This window comes from Arachis duranensis, chromosome 1 (assembly GCF_000817695.3).
Source record: "Arachis duranensis cultivar V14167 chromosome 1, aradu.V14167.gnm2.J7QH, whole genome shotgun sequence".
In the NCBI taxonomy this organism is placed as follows: Eukaryota; Viridiplantae; Streptophyta; class Magnoliopsida; order Fabales; family Fabaceae; genus Arachis; species Arachis duranensis.
The window spans coordinates 24,139,371-24,160,472 of record NC_029772.3 but is presented as its reverse complement, the minus strand read 5'-3'; the positions used below and the strand labels follow the sequence as shown (position 1 = coordinate 24,160,472).

Below are 21,102 nucleotides of genomic sequence, written 5' to 3'. Positions count from 1 at the left end.
ATATAAGTTTTTTAAAAATTTTAGTATTTACTTTATTTTTAAATTTTTTATTTTTTTAAAGCTTATTTCAATAATTAAACCCGTTGTTGGAGTTAACAGAAATGAAGACATATCAATTATGTAAAGTGCTTCTCAACATAAATTTGACCTATTACCCTATGTCAATTTTACAGATAATTGAAAACATATTAAATAAAATGTTTGTGGATAAAATTAAAAATAAATGTTATGGTTGGAGATGAAAAGAAACAAAAACTCCAGCAACTATTTTTGTGAATAAAATTTTTATTATGATGAATACTTTTTTCTGTTAAAACTAATGAATACAACAATTTTTTAATTAAAAATAAATATTAAATGATAAAAAATAGCTAAGTGTCATATATTCTTATGAATAATTATATAAAAATATTTTTAAAGGAATGTGACCTATTTCTATATAGTAAAAGTATAGTACGTTTAATCATTTAATTTACTATGTAAGTATGTTTTGACTTTTGAGAGTATCCTTAATATGGTTTTTATTTAAAAAAAAATTACCAGTTATAAATTTCAGTTTGTATAATTACTAAATGAGAATTCTTAACATGTTTTGAGAGTATTCTTCTGGATGAATTTTAATTTTATTATTTATTTTAATTTTTTCTACATTTTGGTAAATTTTAATTATATTTCTAAACTTATATATAATGTAGTTTAGGAATCATGTATCGTGATACACGTCAACTTAGAATTAACACTTAAGTATCTACGTTATTAAAGACACTTTTAAAATCTATCCAAGTTATATAACCATAAATGCCCTTGTTAGAAAACTAATTTAAATATTTACTCGTATATATATATAATTATGGTTTTCCTATTTACTTTTTTTAACACCTCCAATTAAATGATTAAGAAGCAAATGCACGTGGTCATATAGGCAAGATATATCACTTCCAAGTTCCAAGACAGTTGTCACGATTGCAATTATCACTAAATTTAAGCTTAATTTTCTTCATTAAATTTAATTTAATCACTTTTATATACACTGATACGATCAGATAAATGCACGTGGTGAATTCTACCAAAAATGCACGTGGCTATAAGAAAAATACTGCAAGACAGTTGTCACGATCAAAAGGTATAGCTTTATCAAAAAGTGGAAGTGATTTTATTTTCACTAATTATTTTTTATTTAATGAATAAATTAAAATGGTATAATACATTGATGAGTTAAAATAGATGTATTTTACAAATGTGATACATAACATAAATCGGTACTCACGGTTTCATAACAAAAAATAATTATTTATGATTTTATAAATTATAATTTTTTAATTAATAAATTAAAATTATTATGACTCACGTTTTCTTATTTCTTTTATCCTATTTGAAATTGTGATTCATAATTTTTGTTTATTTTTTTTATTTTTGTCTTATTTAAAATTGTTATTCACAATTTCTTTTTATTTCATATCACTGTATTACATAAAAATATTATAATATTAACAAAAAATACCAATAATAATCCAATGTAAAAAAATTAATCTCTTATTTTGTGTATTATATTTTCTATTCTTTTGCAAAATCTTTTTCTTAATTCATTTTTAAAATATCATTCATTTTCTAATTTTATTTTTAAATTTTTAATTAAATTTATCTTTTAAAAATTTTAAATTAGTCACATTAATTTTTCTGTCATTTTTATTATTATCAATATCAAAATTTGTTGATATAATAACTTTAGTAACACCAATAAATTTATGCATTAAAATTTTTTAATTTAAAATTAATTTGATCTAATTTTATAAACTTATCATATTAACAACTAATTAAGACTATTAAATATATATTATAGTATCATTTAATGTATAATATTAACAAACTTTAATGTCATGAATAGCAAAAATGACAAAATGACTAATATAATTAATTTAAAATTTTTAAAAAATAAATTTAAATAATTTTTTTAAAAAAATTAATTTAAAAAATAAATCATTTTTCATTAGTAAAAGTAATCATTTACTCAATTATATGAATTATTACAAAAAAAAAAAGACGGAATCTGGATAAGCAAATAGATAGGAGACAAATTATATTAAATAATAAGTATACAGGCCAGAGGTGAGCCCTACTAAAAGAGTTGGTAACAACATTAAATTTTGGTAGATTTTCAAATTTTTCTTTATTCATTTAGTTTGATGAAAATCCAATATGAACATTTAGGATCCAATCCCCGAATAGCTGCGGCAACGTCCCTTTCATTATAAACAAGTGAACTAAATATAGAGTAATCAATACTCAAGCAAATCCTTCTCAAATTGAATTTCTAGAATCATCAAGTTAAAACAATATTTTTATCAGAAGCCCTAAATTAATTAGTTGAGATAGATCGAATAAGATCGTAATAATAATATTTTTAAATTATGTTCATTCAATTTTAATATTTTTCTCGTTTAAAATTAAATATCTTTTAAGATTTTAGTAGGCCTATAAAAAATAATTAAAATTACGCACTATATGTAAGAAACAATTATATTATTTTGATATAAATTTAAAACTCTTTCATAGTAATTTATGAAATGATCATAAGTTAACAGGGACGGCTTTTAGAATTGATCGGACCTAAATCAATTAAAAAAACTAGTTCAACGGATAAAGAATGTCTCACTTATAAACATCATAGAGACTATATGATAACTATAGGACATAATACAATCCCTTATACATTAGATCAACCAAAAAATGAGGCTGATTGTTTTACATATAAAAAAAATATTGGTGTTACATATGAAATGGATGTATATAAAATATTTATACTGCTATGATATTCATGCAAAATGCAGGCTATGATTTGATTTTATCTTGTTTTTTTAATTTTAATCCTACAAAATATAGGTTACAATTAGCGTTTTAATATTTATAAAACATACGACCAAAACGTAAGTTGTATTTTACTTTTTTTTTTTCGAATTTCATTTTGTAATATTAATTTTTTTATTATAAAATTTGTAAAACCCAAGTTACGTTTTGTAAAGTGTGGGTTACATTTTGATTAAATAAAATATTTTAATTTGAGAATCTTACTTATAAATATCATTGTCATTCATTTCTCTTCCGTATTTGTAATTTTTTTGTGACAATTAGTAGTGTCAAAAAAATTTGGGTGAGGTGAGGTTGAGATTATGAAAGGTATTGTAAATTTGCGAGTATATTATAATAGTGAGATCATACCAAACACACACGAGGAAATGATTTTTATTTGTGAATATCTGTTTTCTTTCGTTATTCCATGCACCATGAGTTTTGTAGAGTTATAAAATGGTCTTTGTGAAAACATATAAAGTCATATTTCAAAGAGGGTGAGTAACATTTTATATAGGAATCCTGTACAAGTATTTGGTGGGATACAATTTCAAATAATGTCCATCATTGATAACGCATATATGTAGAAGATGTTCTATATTCATCAACAAACCCAATTTTACGTGCTGATGATAGAGTTGTACTTTGAGTTTGAACAATATTTAGGGCCGGACGTGGTTGGCGAGGAGGTGAATATTGATGAACTCGGAGATATAGATTGAGAAGAAGATAACAACGATAGTGAAGAGGAATTTGAAACCAACTACAAAGTCGATGATGAAAACGATGACAAAAACAAGGCAGGCGACTCGGCGGTGCAAAATAAAGCAGATGCAGTTGTCAACCAACACCCTTTTGGTATTTCGTCTTTTATGCGAACTCTGGATCTCATATCCATGCATGCTTCGGAATTTCCTGAGTATGCGAATTTGGATAAGTTATGTTTATTAATTGAAGTTACCATTATCGTTTCTTTGTTTAGCCTTGACCGACTAACGGTGGTTCGCATTTCATAGGTGAAGGCAATGCTGCAGTAGAAGATGGTGAGTTTAGTATTGGAATGGAATTTGGTTCTAAAAAGTCGGTGATCTCTACAATCAAAAGATACACTATTTCTAGATGAGTTGATTACACTGTGTATGAGTCAGAGCCGCAGACATTCTACGCAAAATGCAAGGGATGTGGTACATGATGCGATTTGCTTATCCGAGCTAGCTTGATTCGGAAGAAAGGTTATTGGAAGATCAGGAGATACAATAGCAAACACACGTGCACCATGGGGATGATTTCACAAGATCATGCCAAGTTGGACTCAGACATAATTGCAGATGCTATCAGAAAGTTGGTTGAAGTAGACCCATTGATAAAAGTAAAATCTATTATTGCAGAAGTTCAATCCAGGTTCAACTACATTGTAAGTTACTGCAAGGCTTGGTTCGCAAAGCAAAATTTTGTTGCAAACTTTTTTGGGGTTGGAAGTGCGATAAGTTCTAGGGTTAAGGTTGGAGGCGCCACCAAGCTGCTTTGGGGGCTAGGGATGGAGGCGCGACCAAGCTGCTCTGGGGTTAGGGTTACATTGGAGGCGCGATGAAGAAGCAGGGTTAGGGTTGAAGGCAGGATATGATGAAGAGTGATGAAAAACGTGTAAGTGTTAGTGTTAATAGTGAAGTGTTTTTGCTCAATATATTAGACATACTCTATTGGCATACTTTACAATGGTCACCGTATGATTGCTCTATTAGTACGCTTCATAAAAAATATGGTTAAATCTCTAACCAATTGTCACCCTCATAAAAGCATGGCCATTGACCCTTTTGGTCATGCTTTTGAAGCGTGACAAGAAAACGTATGGCCTAATCTCTAATCAATCACCACCCTCATCAAAGCATGGCCACTGACCACTTGTGACTACACTTTTGAAGCGTAGCATGAAAAAAGTGTGGCGACAAATATTTTTTCTTGTAGTGAAAATTCAACTAACGTGATATAATTCTTTCCACCATTTTTTTAGACATTTTGAATAAACTTAAGTAGTACAAGAGAAAATTATTAAAAACTAACTTGACTTAAACAAGCTTCTTAGAGTTAAAGAGACATTTTTTCTTCTAACATTTTAGTCTCCTTTCCATTTTCTTGATGACCGATGCCCAAGTCTCCACATTCTTGAGATTTACCCTTAAAAGATTACCCGAATAGCAGATGGGAAGCTCAACCTTATTACATCCCCAGAATGCAACATGGTTGGTCGGTGGCCCCCTTCTCACAATTCATATCAATGATCACTGATTTTTGAATCTGATCTTCAATCCCATCATAAGTTCAAACTCCTTCAATAATCTCCTATAGTTCATCACTAATATCAGATCACATGACTTTATTGCATCCTACCTCCAAAGTCTTTGTATCTTTTTGTTCAAGACTTCTCTAACTAAGACAAAGAAAAAAAGGTGGCAATGAGTCTCCTTACCTCAGGCCACGCTCCAACCTAAAAGGTTTTATAGGCACCCCATTTACCAGAATCGACATCGAGGCTATCGAAGAACACACCCCAATCCACGATATCTACTTCTTCTCCAAATCCATTTTCTAAAGAACAAAGTTCTCAAAGCTCCATCTTATCCTATTGTAGGCCTTTTAAAAGTCAAATTTAATAAGCCATGTTCGATACTTCCTCTTTTTCACCCAAAAAGATAGTTTCACACGCTATTAAAGTTCCATAAAAAATAATTTTTTATCCTCTCACAAATGTTGACTAAACATTCTCCACTAGCTTTCACATAAGAACCCGCAATCTATTTGCTAGTAACTTCAATTTCACCTTATATAAGTAACCCAACATGCTTATAGGTTTGTAATCCTTCAAATCCTCTATCCTTCCTAATGCTCTTGAAATTGAGGTCATTTGGTCTTGCCGCTCTAGGACCACAATCCAACTTGTACTTTTAATCTCTTCATAATCGGGGGTCTTTTTTAACTAAGTTTCTTTCGAACTAGCTATTGAATTTACAAGAGTAACATCAAAACCAATTTTAAGCTGCTATTCTTTTGAGTATAGCTCCCTGAAGAACCTCCTAATTTTCCTTTTCACCTTCTTAGGCCCTTTAAACTTTCTATCACTGATCTGAAGCTCCTCAATAACCCTTTTACTTTTTTGGACTTCACAATAACATGGAAGAATTTTGTTTTTGTCGATGCTATCCACAAACTTTGAACACAGCAACTTCTTACAACTCTCTCCTAACATACCAACCTTCCTCCATTGACCTAAGGATCATTCTTCTTGCTAACGAGCATTCATATACTTTTTCATCTTTTGTTAACTTGTCAATTTTCTCAATCTTTATCTCTAACATTTCAATTTTATGCTCATTCACCCCAAATTTGCCTTTGTTCTAAATCGTTAGTGGCTTCCTTAGGCTCTTCAATATTTTCATAAAAATTTATCTCCTCAAATATTGGTCATTCATATGTACCACTTTCACAAAGTTATCATGAGTTAACCACGTGCATCTGATGTCCTAAAATGTTTAGGACCTTTATCAATATCATCAGTGTGCATTACCAGCAGGCAGTGGTTCAAAAATTTTCTAAGCAGACCCTTTAAGTTGAGGCTACCATAAGCTTTCAAACACTTCGGATCCACAAAATTCTGTCAATATAAACACCGAATTTTTCACCAACCCACATGAATTTCTGTCCTTTTAATCCTAGTTCAATCAACTCCATATGGTTCACCTAGTCTCTAAAACTCACATTGCTCTAAGAAAGCGACTTGATGCTTTTCCTATTATCCCACTACAAGAATATGGCCGATTAGCTACTACAAAAAGAGTTGTAAAATTGTCGCTAATCTGACGCAAAATATAATTTGTGACGGATTAGCTACCGCCTAGCAACTAATGATTTTCTCGCTAATTATAAGTCGCAGATCAGTGACGCAAACACAATAGTCGCTAATTCATCGGAAAGTTTTTTAGCTACTGAATAAATAGTCGCAAATCAATCACTAAAGTAAAAGCTAATTCTGTAGAAGAAATGGACTAAACGGTAGTCGCTAATTAGTGATAAACTCTACTACAGCAGACTCATCGCTAAATGCAAGCTAATTGCGTAAACAAAATGGAATGGTTGGTTGACGCTAATTAGCGAGGAATTTTTTCGAACCTAACTCGTCGCAAGTTATCCGCTAATATGGTCGCAAATCTGTCACATTGTGTAGCAAATCTATAGCTAATCTTTAAAAATTCTTAATCAAATTTGTAGGAATTTTGTCGCTAAACCTAAGCTATTCGAAATGATAAAGTAGAGTTATGAAATAGTTGCTAATTTGCTAAGAAATAATATGTAGTCAATTAATTGCAATATTATCGCAAAATGTCATCGCAAATTCCTTTTAAAATAGTAACAAATCGATAGATATCTCACAATTATTTCAGTCGCAATAGAGTCTTTAATTTGTCACCATCATCAACAGCGAGTATGTCGCTAATTTTACTAGAATATCAGTTAGAATTATGATTTTTTCGTTATACTAAAATAAACATCATATTATTTTTTTATTTTATTGATTGAAATGAAAGATTATAATGCATAAATATAAAATTAGTTCATAAAAATTATACGTTTAAAAAAAATCAAACCCAACATATTTATTAAAATAAAACTCTATCGCAACATCTCCAACATAGATACTTCACAAATTAAATACCAAATAAAAGTAAGCCAACTTCTATAAAACTGAAAATGAAACAAATTGCCTAATCAATTATCTATCAAACAAATAAACTACGATAATAAGCTAAGCCTAACAAAATAGATTAACATAAGCCACCTAACCAAATATTATTCCCAACAAAATCACTCTAATGGTTCTTCTCTTGGGGGAATCCTGGAATCTTAGAAAGGAGAGACAGTAAATTACTCTGTATAGCTTCATTTACAACACTAGGCAACACTGCATTTATAGCACTAGGCAATGCTTCTTTAATAGCCTCAGTGATGTCTGTTTGTGAGACTGACTTGACTGTAGAAACACCTGTATTTTCAGGTAATGGCACATCTCTATGATCATGAATACCAATATCCAGACTGCGGCCTAACCCATGAACTCATCCTTTCTTGTTGGTTCCTACAACTTTTGTCCACACATCAGGATCAACTTCAGGTTGATCTATTAAATCTTCTCCATATTTTTGTGATATTGCCTCTCCATATGAGTCCTACAGCAGAAAAATAAGGACATATTATTAAGAAAACTAAAACTAAATTATGCTACAAAATTAAAGACACTTACAATAATTTTCTTGGATACTTCAGAAACATATTCTCCACTTTTTTTCTTATGAACATCATCATATACTTCAAGGAAAGACACACGATGCTTCAACTTAGCTTCCTGTAACAACATTTAATATACTATCATAAATCATTTGAGATAGGCAATATCTTTCTTTATACATTTCTTCTCTTGTGTTCACCAAAACTAATAGACCTTTACCTTTCTTCTCTTGTGTTCGCCAAAACTGATAGACCCTGCAGTGTGTAGTTTATGAATAGGCATAGCAGCCCTATTTTTTTGACCAGCCACAGACTTGTTTTGCCACTTTAAATCTAACCAATGATCAACTAAGTCATTCCAAACATCAACTTTCATTGCTTTAGGTCCATGACCCTTAATATCAGCAATACTAGTAGAGTTTGCTTCCTTAAAAGCTCTATCCCTTGCTCTTTTCAAAATATCAGGATAGCGGTCATGCATTGTCTTATTCCAAACAGTTCTTGCCAGAGTCTTATCATAATTCGATGCAAATTCATGTTTTTCCTAAATTTAAAGAGCGAAAGAATTAGCAAATACTCAATCCAATTATTTGTAAAAAATCGCAGTGAAACAACATTATAATTACTAACCAGAAAACCTTTAAACAATTCGTCCTTCATGTTTGGACAATAATCCTGCCATCTTGGCGCTGGAGAAGGCATCCTACTTAATAAATCTTTCGTGATGTCACGAGTTACCGTATGATCTGTAAATCTCTTCCTACATTAAAAAAATACAAAACTATCAAAAACAGTTTAACACACAATAACATAGATCATTAAAGCAACAAAAAATTCTAGGCTTAGCTATACTACTCATAACTTTAAAATAATTCATGAAAATAAAATAGATCAAAAGAATATAAAGCTCCTAATAGTGCAAGACTAAAGCAGCAACCATTATTATCTTCATGCAAGCAATCCCAACAAACAGTTTTTCAAATAAAAATCAAGTTTATTAAATGCACTATAAAAGTATCATCATAAAACCAAAGACAAATTACACACAACTCACTCCTTTTGAGGTTTGATGAAATATAAACCTGATCCCATTTCTCTAAAATCATGCATTGATTAAATGAAATTCAGGTAATAATAATGTTGTACTCTTATATTTTCTAAAATATAATGGTAAACTGTAAACACTCCTAATGCACCATTTAAAGAGAGATAAATGTCACTTGGACAAATAGAGAGAAGTTATCATAAATTCACCAAATCTCGGGAGGTTAGTGTCTTTTGCACTAAAGACAAATATATTTTATCTCAAATTGTAAAAGCCACAAAAAATGAAGAGGCAGATCAGAAAAAAAAATAAGTAATAATCAGAACAAATATTTAGTTTACTCAAGAGGCATGTATTAACTACTGGTCACATACCATTTTCATGGAGTTGCTGTTATCCATATTTATGTTTGCTGTCTTGACAAATTTCAGATGAAAGGAATACAAAAAATATGCACATATTTATATTTATTTTTCTTAATTGAGCAGAAGTGATAATACTGGATCAGAGAATATAAAAGAAAAGAGATGCTTTATTTCTTTGAACCTATTTACTAATAGATTTCTCCATAGTGATCTAAAATGGCCATATGTTTTGGACTTTAGTGAAATGGATTTCCTATGTCGTGAACTTAAGCTTAGATTAATATCAATGTTTTGCAAAGAAGAAAAATATCTACATATTTATACTTATTTTTTATTTATTTCATAAAAATAAATATAATAATAATTAATAAATAATATAACATAAATGAGACATATATAAGACTCTAACAACAAACACACTTTTGTGATAATTTGTGATTGCATGAAAAAAACTAGGTACAAATTAGGTCAATTTTAATAAATCTAGTAATAAACTAGTAAATTAAAGATCCTGCACCTAGTGATACTCTTCTTTTTCATTTTAAGTAGAAAGTATGCTGATATAGGAAGGTCAACATAATAGTATAACTACTTACGGTTTATCGCCTTTCTCTACAGCTATTACTAGCTTTCCGTTACTCCTAGTTTCAGCATGCACACTTGATTGTCCAACATTAGGTAGCTCATTATCTTCTGCATCTAAAGCATATGCGTCAGATGAATTCACACCTACAATGAATAAGAGAATTTTCAATTAGATGTGTAGTTATTTGTGAATACGTAAACATTTATCTGAAGTAAATCATCATACCATCTAACTGAGGTGATGATTGTGATAAAACTTGTGGGGATTAGTTTGATGCTGATCCCACATTCAAATGTGTAAGATGAGGTTCATCATTATTATCGTTCTGTTGACCTAAACAAAAAAAAGCCAAAAAAATAGATAAAATAAAACCACTTCCTCGCTGAGGATTAATTAAATCACAATAAAGATATACAACTCGAACGTATAGTACAACTACATACCTAACACATGTATCGGTGGTTGAGAAGATAATTATTTATTTTTTTACTACCTTATTATAAAAAAGATTAATAAGCTAAGCCAAAGGTTGGTATAATTTACTTATATTTTACTTCCTTATTATATAAAAGATAAATAAGCTATTTTACTACCTTATTATATATCAAAATTGGAATTCTATAGCTACTATCGCATATAAAGAATACATTACTAAGTATTGTCTATGTAAGAAATTATAGAGAGAAGAAATCCAATTATATTAAACACCACAACAGGATCCATGTCATCTGCTGCCATGATCCTATAAAACAAGTAACTTTAAGGAAAATTTTCTGGTCTTACTTATCTGTCATTTGCACACTTCAACAAAGAATTCATTACTAAATTTTCAATTTTACTGCCTTTTACTAAAATCTGAGCACAGGACTAATCAAGAAATGTAGTTTGAGATTGATAGAATGGATCAATTAGATTTTGAAAATTAAACAAGAGCATTTCAACAAATGGACATGAACCAATTCAAAATGAAGCAGTAGAGTAGTAGACATATACAATTAAATAACCCTAGTTTCTAGAGAAAAAGGTAAAAAAATCAAAGAAACAAAATTTGTTTTACTTATAGCTTACCGTGATTTTGTAGGGTGGCTGAGGCATTTCATCGAACATATGAGATACATAAAGACACAAAACTTGTAAATCTACATCACATAGTCATCATTCTCGTCTTCGGAACAAGCACTTTCACTATCTTCACCGTCAAAATCTTCGTTATCGTTGATGAACTCATCATTCAGCAAAGTGTCCATTGGACAATTTATATCTTCTACATTTACCTCTTCCATTGGAGCATTTGCATCAAACAATGAAATAACTTCATCCTCCGAAATGACATTTTGTGCTCTTAATTCAGAAACACTATCTTGATAAAAGTCATTACTGTTATCTTGCCCATTGGGTTCTTCATCTGGATCATGCAAAGTTTCATTCATATATAGCTTGGCTCTAACTTTACAAGCCGCCCACCATTCCCCGTTGGACTTATTCCCACTATGTGGGTATTTTGTGTAATATACCTGTTGTGCTTGTTCAGCCAAAACAAACAGCTCATTTGATTGTAGTCTTGATTTATACTTTATGTCAACTAACTCATATCTCTCATCAACTTTGACACCGTTAATTGGGTCAAACCAGCAGCATCGAAAGATAAATACAGAATTTCCATCACCCAAGTATGACAGTTCCAATATCTCCTCAAGAATGCCGTAGTAGTCTAAGTCATTTTCTCCATAAATATTTCCTTTAACACATACCCCACTATTCATAGTAGCTCTATTTTTGTCGTGATCCTTAGTATGAAATCTATATCCATTAACTTTTAAGCCGTTGTACGAAGTGACAGATTTAGAACGACCATAAGCTATCTGTTGAATTATTCTACTTCTAATATGACCTGTATCTACCTACAAATGAATATGATAACAATTGAAAGTTATACATTCTTGCAATACAAATAATTTTAATATTATAAATATTTAATTTCAAAAATCACTCACTTGATTCTTTATCCATCTACTGAAGTCCTTATCACGGACAATTAGTATTTCATCCTCGGAGATATTTGGATCTAACTCTTTCAGTGAATCCTCAAATTGTCTAATAAATAAAGCAATGAATATAACATTCAATTTATTTCTTTAAAACTAGTGTATATATAATATGAATATAAAAACTAGTTCTAACTTACTGGAGATAAGGTTCTATTTCTTCGCAGTTGACAAGAATGTATGTGTGGACGATATGAAGTTCTTCATCAGTTAAGTATTTTTTTGAACCTCGCCCAATGAAAAGACATGGGTATCTAAAAATAGACAAGTGATTCTCGTCCAAATTTGAGCCACCATCATCATTCCTGGGAACTTGAGTCCGCCTTGTTTGTACTGTTGATTCAAAATACATAGAAGTAAAGTTGGAAATTTCTTCCAAAATATATGCTTCGAAAATAGATCCTTCAACTCTTGCCTTATTTCGAACTTTTCGTTTTAAGAATAGCATACACCTTTCAAATGGATACATCCATCGATACTGCACAGGTCCTCCAACCTTAGCTTCATAGGGGATGTGGATAACTAAATGCTCCATCACATCAAAAAAAGCTAGAGGAAAAATTTTTTCTAGCTTACAAACCGTTTCAATAATGGAAATCTCTGTCTGCTCTACAGCATCAGGTCGTATTTCAGTAGCACAAATTTCTTTAAAGAACAAGCTGAGTTCTGTTAGCACTCCCTATATGGATTTTGGCAACACGTCTCGAAATGCCAACGGTATTAGTCTTTCCATGAAAACATGACTGTCGTGACTCTTCATTCCATATATCTTCCCATCCGCTAGATTAACACATCGTGAAATATTTGATGCATAACCATCAGAAAATTTTAATTGCTTTATCCACTCACATACTATCCTCCTTTGTTGAGAATCTAAGACATATGTGGATTTTGGTTTTTTGTACTTTCCATTCTCGAATACCAACTCCAAGTTAGGGCACTTGCATATTAGCTTCAAATCTTCTCTTGCATTCGCGTTGTCTTTTGTCTTGCCATTTACGTCCATAACAGTGTTAAAGATGTTGTCAAAAATATTTTTTTCAATATGCATAATGTCTAAATTGTGTCTTATCAAATTAGTTGACCAATAAGGCAACTCCCAAAATATACTTTTTCTCACCCAATTATGAATGGTACCAAAGTCACCCTTTTTTCCTCTCGAATTAGCCCCAAAGTTAGCTTCCTCGAGTTTGTCCAACTCATTTAAGATGTCAACTCCACTCATTCGTTTCGGTGGAAAAGAGTTTTCCACGATTGACTTTTTAAAAGAGTACCGATCACGACGAAATGCATGACCAGCAGGCAAGTACTGTCGATGACAATCAAACCAGCAGAGTTTAGCACCGTGTTGTAGTCGAAATGATTTAGTGTTCTTCATGCAAATCGGACAAGAAAGTCGACCGTGAGTGCTCCAACCAGATAACATTCCATAAGCCAGAAAATCGCTTATAGTCCACAATAATGCTGCCTTCATGTTAAAATTTTTCTTTTGCCATGCATCATAAGTAGTAACACCATTGTCCCACAAAACCTTTAACTCGTCAATCAGCGGTCTAAGATAAACATCTAATCTTTTTCCGGGAGACTTCGGTCCAGGGATCAAAAGACTAAGGAATATGTACTCTCTTCTCATGCACATACTTGGAGGAAGATTGTAAGGTGTGACAAACACAGGCCAACATGAGTATGGAGTCTTCGAGCCAGAAAATGGATTAAAACCATCAGTGCAAAGTCCAAGCCTAACATTTCTAGATTCTTGGGCAAATACTTCATGGGTGGCATCAAATTGTTTCCAAGCATCAGCATCAGCCGGATGTGTGATAACCGATTCATCGTGGCGTACTCCATCCACATGCCACTTCATATATTGTGCATTATTTTTAGACATAAACAAACGTTGAAACCTTGGAGTAATAGAAAAATATCTCAATATTGAGTATGGCACACACCTACTACTATTAATTGTATCCCCTGCCTTTGGCTTAAATCGTGGGTGTCCACACATTGTGCAAGCTGCATAACTAGTCTTGTCACTTGTTTCTTTATAATATAGCATGCAATGATTAGGACAAGCATCAATTTTCTCATATCCTAATCCTAATTCTTGAATCATTGTCTTTGACCGGTAAAAATCTTCTGGCAACTTCTCTGATTCTGGGAGCATGCTCTTGATTATGGCAACCATTCGATTATAACAGCTCTCACTCATGTTGAATTCTGATTTTAAGTTCACTAGCTGGGTTACAGCTGACAATATTGTATGCTTGGTGCAGCCATCCCACAAAGGTTCGTCAGCACTCCTCAGCAACTTATAAAACTTCGACGCTAATGGATTTGGATCCTCTTCTAAACCTTCCATTACATTTAAGTTATCACCTGCAGCATCAATAACCATGTCTACATATGGGTTTGTATTCTCTTCCTCATGTTCTTGGGTAACATTTGTTGCATCATGTTCAACCCATCTTTCCTCACCATGAGCAGTCCAGTTTGTATAACCCTCCAAAAACCCACGATCACACAAATGCTTTTCGACCCAAAATATTTCATCCCTAATCCTGTTCTTACATTTTGTGCATGGACAAAGAATGCGACCTAAACTATCAATGACTGTCGGGTTTCTTTCTACAAAATCTACGAATTCTACAACACCTTTCTTAAATTCCTCGCTTAGATGACCAGTGCAATCTTGCCTTCGTGACATCCAACTCCTATTAGGCGCCATGATTATCTGGACTAAGGTTTCATTTTAGTTGTAATACCAATGTTTAACGTGTATATAAATGACATAGTCTCGTGTATTTTTCCCTAAATTTCATTCATATATTTTTATTCACAATCACATTAAATAACCCCTTCTACAAGTTATAAAGTAACAAACTTAATACATTCAATTTGAAAATAAAGATATAAATCATAAAAATATAATATACAAAGCATGAAGGAAACTATAATAAACAGTTTGAAGCATTAGAAACACCAAAAACAATTGGGTATCATTAATCTCATGTCAAGAACTTCAAATCATGAGGTTAAAAAATATGGAGATATACCGGTTTCAATAAACTAAATATCAATTATATCTTTTAATACAATAAGAACCCAACAGATTGATAGAACTACCATAACAGCAAGAAAAGAGGAACTTAAGATTCATGACAATATGAAGCAAGACAACAAAACACTCAAGTGATCATTTCATTTCAAAACACCAACAAATTCAAGATTCTAGCAACAAATTTCAGCAGCACATTTAACCTTAAACAAAAATTCAACCTTTAACAACAAAATCAAATTGCATTCAAGTTCAATCTGTGACAAATTCTTTCAACAATGAACAAATTTAAGTAATCATTTTGGAACAGCAACCATTCAAAGTTCTAATTACAAATTTCAGTAACATATTCGACTTTCAACAACAAAATCAAAGTGCATTCAAGTTCAAGCAGTAACAAATTATTTCATCCATGAACACATTTGAGTGATCATTTCAGAACAGCAACAAATTCAAAGGTTTCAAAAACAAATATCAGCAACAAATTCAATTTTCAACAACATCATAAAAGTACATTGATGAATTACAGCAACACAACTAAAACAAAAAGAAAAGGAAAATTAATTGGAACTGACCAAATCGGGGTGCGCCGCAGGAAACTGACGGCGAGGCTCAAAGTAAGACGACGAATGAAGACCCGCCCACCAGGACCTGTTATCTCTGCTGCCGGCAACGACTTGCACAGGGACGTCTTGCTTCTGAGTACGAGGGGATGACGAGGCAAAGAGCCCCGGACCTGCTACTTCTTCCGCGGCTGGGTGTGAGATGGTGACAATGAAGAAAGCTGACCAACTGGCGGCGGCGACTGTGCTTGAGGGAGAGAGTTGTGTGAGGGAGATGAGAGTGCTTGAGGGAGAGAAGGCGTGAGCAACGTAAGCGAGCTTGAGGGAGAGAGACGTTGGGGTTCTTTCAGATGGATGGGGTAGGAATAAAAAATTAATTTTTATATTTTTTTAAATCATAAATTTAAAATAAAGAATAACAATTTTATAAATAATAAATTATTAATAAATAAAAAATAAAAATAAAAATAAGAATTTTATGAGTTATTTAATTTTTTGGGCAAAACACCTCAATAAACTAAATATACATCAATGTTATCTGAATGTCTCAAATCAAAAAATACAATGTCAAAGTTCCAAAGCATATTTCTATATAAATCGAATCCAATATATTCCAATAAAGTGGATTCGAATTAAGTGCATGGTTAAAATGCTAATAAATCGAATGGATTGACTTCGACTTACATGTTTGATTCGTCTCCCGTAATTCGAATATAATAAATGCATGAAATTTTGGCTATAAAGTTTATGTTTTGAAAAATAATTTATTAAATTAGTTTTTAGAAGATAATTTTTAAATAAATTTTTAGTATTCATTTTTGATAAATTAAACTAAAAATAATTTTCAATAAGCACAACTAATAATATTTATATTTAATAATAGTATTTTAGTTTTAAAAATATTATAATAAATATAAATATATAAAAATTAAATAAATTTATATATTTATTAATATATAAAGTTATATTAAATTTTTTTATTATTATTATTATTATTATTATTATTATTATTATTATATGATCAATTTTTTATTTGTCCAAAAAAGTGAACAATTCATACATAATAATCTTATTATTGAGAGTACTAAAATATGTTATTTTATATGTTATAAAAATTTATAGTCAAAGTCCACGCAAATCGAATCTATTATATTCGAATTATGGGAGAGAATGCAAACATGTAAACCAAGCTAATCCATCCGATTAATTAGTATTTTAACCATACACCTCATTCGAATTCATTGGATTCGATTTAATACGTGTTTTATTAAATCGAATTTAATCAAATGTGCTTTGAGACTTTGATGTTGCATTTTCTGGTCTGGAACATTCAGGTAATATTGATGTGCATTTGGTTTATTGAGGTGTTTTACCCTAATTTTTTTAATGTATAAGATAATAAAATTTGAATTAATTTAAGTATAATACTAAAATTATTACAATATTATTATAAGTAACAATCAAGATAAAAAATTATAAATATTTTTAAATTTGTTTATTTTTTCAATCTTATTTAATTTGAAGCAGATATAAAAAATTAAATTTAAAGAATTTTTTTTCGTAAAATTTTAATTGCTAGAAATTTTTTTCTTTTAATTTTATATTTAATATCTTAAATAATCTTTAGTTTTATTATTATTTCAAATTTTTTAATTTTTATTTTTATTATTTTTTTTATATATACATATCTATCGTTATTTTTTTTTTCTAGTCTTAATTTGTATTATTTAATTTGAATAGGTACTCTATTAATATTGTATAAAGTTAACTCTCACTCTATTTATTCTATTAAATTTTTATATAATGATAAAAAATACTATATAAGAGGTAATATTTTTTCTACTTCTCTTTATTAAAATAAGATACATAATATTTTCTCAATTATACATAATAACAATGTAAACGTTAGTAAATTTTTACCATTGTTAATAAATTTTTTTGAATAATTTTTTATTTTATTTTACATAATAACAAGTTGTTATGTTTTTTAAATCTTACTTTTTTATTTAAATTTATTTATTCTATACGTTCTGCATGTACTAAATAGCTTAAAAATGGTATTTTTTTATAATTTATTTTTAATTATTAAAACTAAATTTATAATTTTAAAAATAAAAATATAAAATTGATTTTTTAAACTCAATAGAAAAGCGGCTGAATAGGCACGTGAGCCACTAATTAAAGTAACGAGGGAATAAGGACTAACGTATCTCCTCACAAAATAGTAGCAACATGAAATAAGTGAGGAAAGTTTACCAGTTGCTAAACGGTCGCTAATTCCTCACCAAATAAGCTTTTGATTAGTGACTCAATTGCGACTAATTACTTCTAATATTTTCTCGGTTAGCTTTGGATTTATTATTACGACTCTGCAACAGATTTCCAACGAGATTAGCGAGTAATTTACTACAAATTAGATAGGATATAGCTTTTATTTTGCGATAATATTGCAGTTGCCAAGCCGCTTGCTAAATTAAATTTGCGACAACTTAGCGACAAATATATTTCACCCGCTAATCAGCGACTTGAAATCAGCGAATGAAGTGTGTTAGTTGTTAAACGGTCGCAAATTTCTTGCTACTTAGTTCCTAGGCACTCAATATCTGTATTTCCACTTTAGCGACTAATTAGCAAGGAACACTTCTCTAGCTGAATGATTTATTCATTGCGACGAGTTAGCGACGACTGTTTTCTGTCGCTACCCTAATTTTGAATTTTTACAATATTATGCGACAAATTTGCTAGAAACTAGTTGCTCGCTAAAAATAAAAACTTTGGTGACAAATTAGCTAGGAATTTGTCCATCACAAAATGCATTTCAAGTCTTTGTGACTGATTAACTAGTAACATTGTTCCTCACTAATTAGCCTTTTCGCACAAACTTTATTTAGCGACTAACTAGCGTGTGAACTGTTTCTCGCTAATTGTATATCAAACACTTGCGACGGAATAGCGACAATAATATCCCTCGCTAATTTACTTTTATTTGATTGAACCCCTAAGTGACTGATTTGCTAGAACATTGTCACTCGCTAATTAATTTGTGACAAATTAGCGAGAAAATTTTTCCCGCTCTTTTCTTAGCTACAAAAGTCAATTTGCGAGTAACAAACTTACTCGTAAATCTCTCACTAATCAGTCGCTTTTTTCAAGTTTGAGTATTTTGTGACCGCTCATTAATTTTGTCGTTAGTGCGTCACTAATTTCTCGCAAGTTAGTGACGGATTAGTGACAAAAAATAATTCTCGCAAAAATTCATCGCTAATTTGTCAAATTCTTGTAGTGTCCATCTCCAACTTTTCATTAAAATTGCCACCAAACAGTAGTGACACATCACAAACCCTTCTTAAATCCTATAATTCTCCCCAAAACAGCTCTTCCTCTTCTTTTGATGTGGCCCATCGACTACACCAATTGCACAAACCAACTTTATCTCCTTCATCCTACCTATAGCTGTGAGCCAACTTCATCTTTCTTTACGAATTCTCGCTAACTCTGAAAAGCTACAACACCACCTAAAATAATATCCCCTTTCATAGTTAATCCATTTTCCTCTGCCCAATCAACATCACTCCCTCTCTAAACAAACCATCTTTTTTTATTTTTGCCAAACTAACAAAATCAATACTCTATATTTGCATAAAGTCTCACCATCTCTAATTTTTCTTTTTCTCTCTCTTACACCCTTAAAATTATAGAATGCAAATGTTTCATTTCAGAAAAATAAAAACACCTTATCTCAAAAATAAAAAAATGATAAATGTTAATTTACTTTGAATAAAATAAGAAGTGTAGTACTTCTTAAATTCTCTTTAAAGCCTAAATTCTAACTCTTAAATCATAAATACTATATTATATATATTATGAATCTTAAAACCGAAATTTTAAACTTAAGCGAATAAATCTTAAATTTTAGTCATTGATATAAAATATAATAAATAAAAAATTAAGATTTATTTAATTGATAAGCAGTCCAATACTCCTTAGTAAAGAATATATAACGATGAACCACAATAATTAATTGTATCATTTTAAAATAACACTGTTTCAATATTTAAACCGTGTATCCGATAGTTTTTTTAGTCGAGACGTAGATACACATATATAATTTTCCAAAATTTTATATTCTTGATTGACAAAGTAATGATTAACTCAGACAGTTAAGTTTTAGTTAGATTCAATTAAAGTCAGTTAGAGCTCGCTGTTATGAGTGACAGGCTGGACTTCAGTTAGTTGGACAGTTAGTCAGTTAGCTTGCATCAGTTTGCTAGTTAGTTACTCTATATTGTTCTTGTATAAATAAGACTACACAGTGTATCGAAAGTAACTTGATGAAGCAGTAATCAATCATACAAGATTTCACTCAACTTTACTCTTCTTTCTTCTTTCTTTCTTATTCTTTTTTTCTCTGCTCAGGCCTGGTACCTTTCATGGTATTGATTGAAAGAGGAAAATATTGTGTTGGTAAAGAATTTTTCAATGAAATTTCGTTGCAAGTATAGTTCTGAACTGACAAACAATCCTCCCAATTAAAATTTGGTTGTCACAAGTACAAACCCCAATGAAAATTAATCGAAGTATTTAAGTCTCGGGTCGTCTCACAAGAAATTGCAACGAAGTGGTCAATTATTGGCTATGAAGGAATAAGGGGGTTTGGTTTATAAAAGGAACAAGGAAGTAAAGAGGCAAGACAAGTAAATCAAAGAACTAAAGAAAGCAAGTAATAAAGAGAGACATTCATGGCAAGGATTGAGAATATAGGCTTTCTATCCTAGTCAGTAATAATAATAATTAACAAGAATTTATATTATTTCGTCATCTCCAACAATGGAAGAAGGTATAATGTTATCTTCACATAGCGAGAACATCAAACAAGACTAGCTAATCTCAATCCAAAAGTCCTAATCAACTCACTAATTGAATTAGCAAGAGATTAGAGTCAATAGAAATCATATTAACTAACAACTCTAGATCGTCAACATGAGCTGGGTCTTAATGACTCAAGATTACCTAATTACTCTTTCCAAGGCAAGAATGCTCACAAATCTACTCTAACATCCAACCAAGTATTTTGCCAAATACTTGGAAGGCATGAAGGAAAGCATAATAAATTACAAGGAAAGATAAATCTACCAACTACCAATTGCAAGAAAAGTAAAATCAACAACTCAATTCAACAATAAAGAAACATCAAACATCAATTGCATTAAAAGAGATCTAAATCCAACATGAGCATTTATAAACATAAAAGGAGGCATAAAAGGGAAATTAACACTACAAACTATGAGAATGAAGGAGTAGAAGCAAGAAATTATAAAG

General features: G+C 30.7%; 1 protein-coding gene and 1 long non-coding RNA gene across 2 annotated transcripts; both read right to left on the bottom strand.

The window, feature by feature from the left end:
- Nucleotides 1–8,427: 8,427 nt before the first annotated feature.
- Nucleotides 8,428–10,457, bottom strand: LOC107482747 (uncharacterized). The gene is made up of 4 exons (XR_008002073.1): nt 10,346–10,457; nt 10,131–10,263; nt 8,755–8,884; nt 8,428–8,668 (listed from the first exon to the last, which is right to left on the bottom strand). It is a non-coding gene; the product is annotated as an uncharacterized LOC107482747 (long non-coding RNA).
- Nucleotides 10,458–12,844: 2,387 nt separating this feature from the next.
- Nucleotides 12,845–14,890, bottom strand: LOC107482739 (uncharacterized). Its single transcript, XM_016103303.3, has one exon. The coding sequence runs from the start codon at nt 14,888–14,890 to the stop codon at nt 12,845–12,847; it is 2,046 nt and encodes a 681-aa protein (XP_015958789.1).
- Nucleotides 14,891–21,102: the final 6,212 nt, after the last annotated feature.

Excerpts from the sequence above, each read along its gene's own strand:
- LOC107482739 (XM_016103303.3), bottom strand. The coding sequence starts at position 14,890 with ATGGCGCCTAATAGGAGTTGGATGTCACGAAGGCAAGATTGCACTGGT.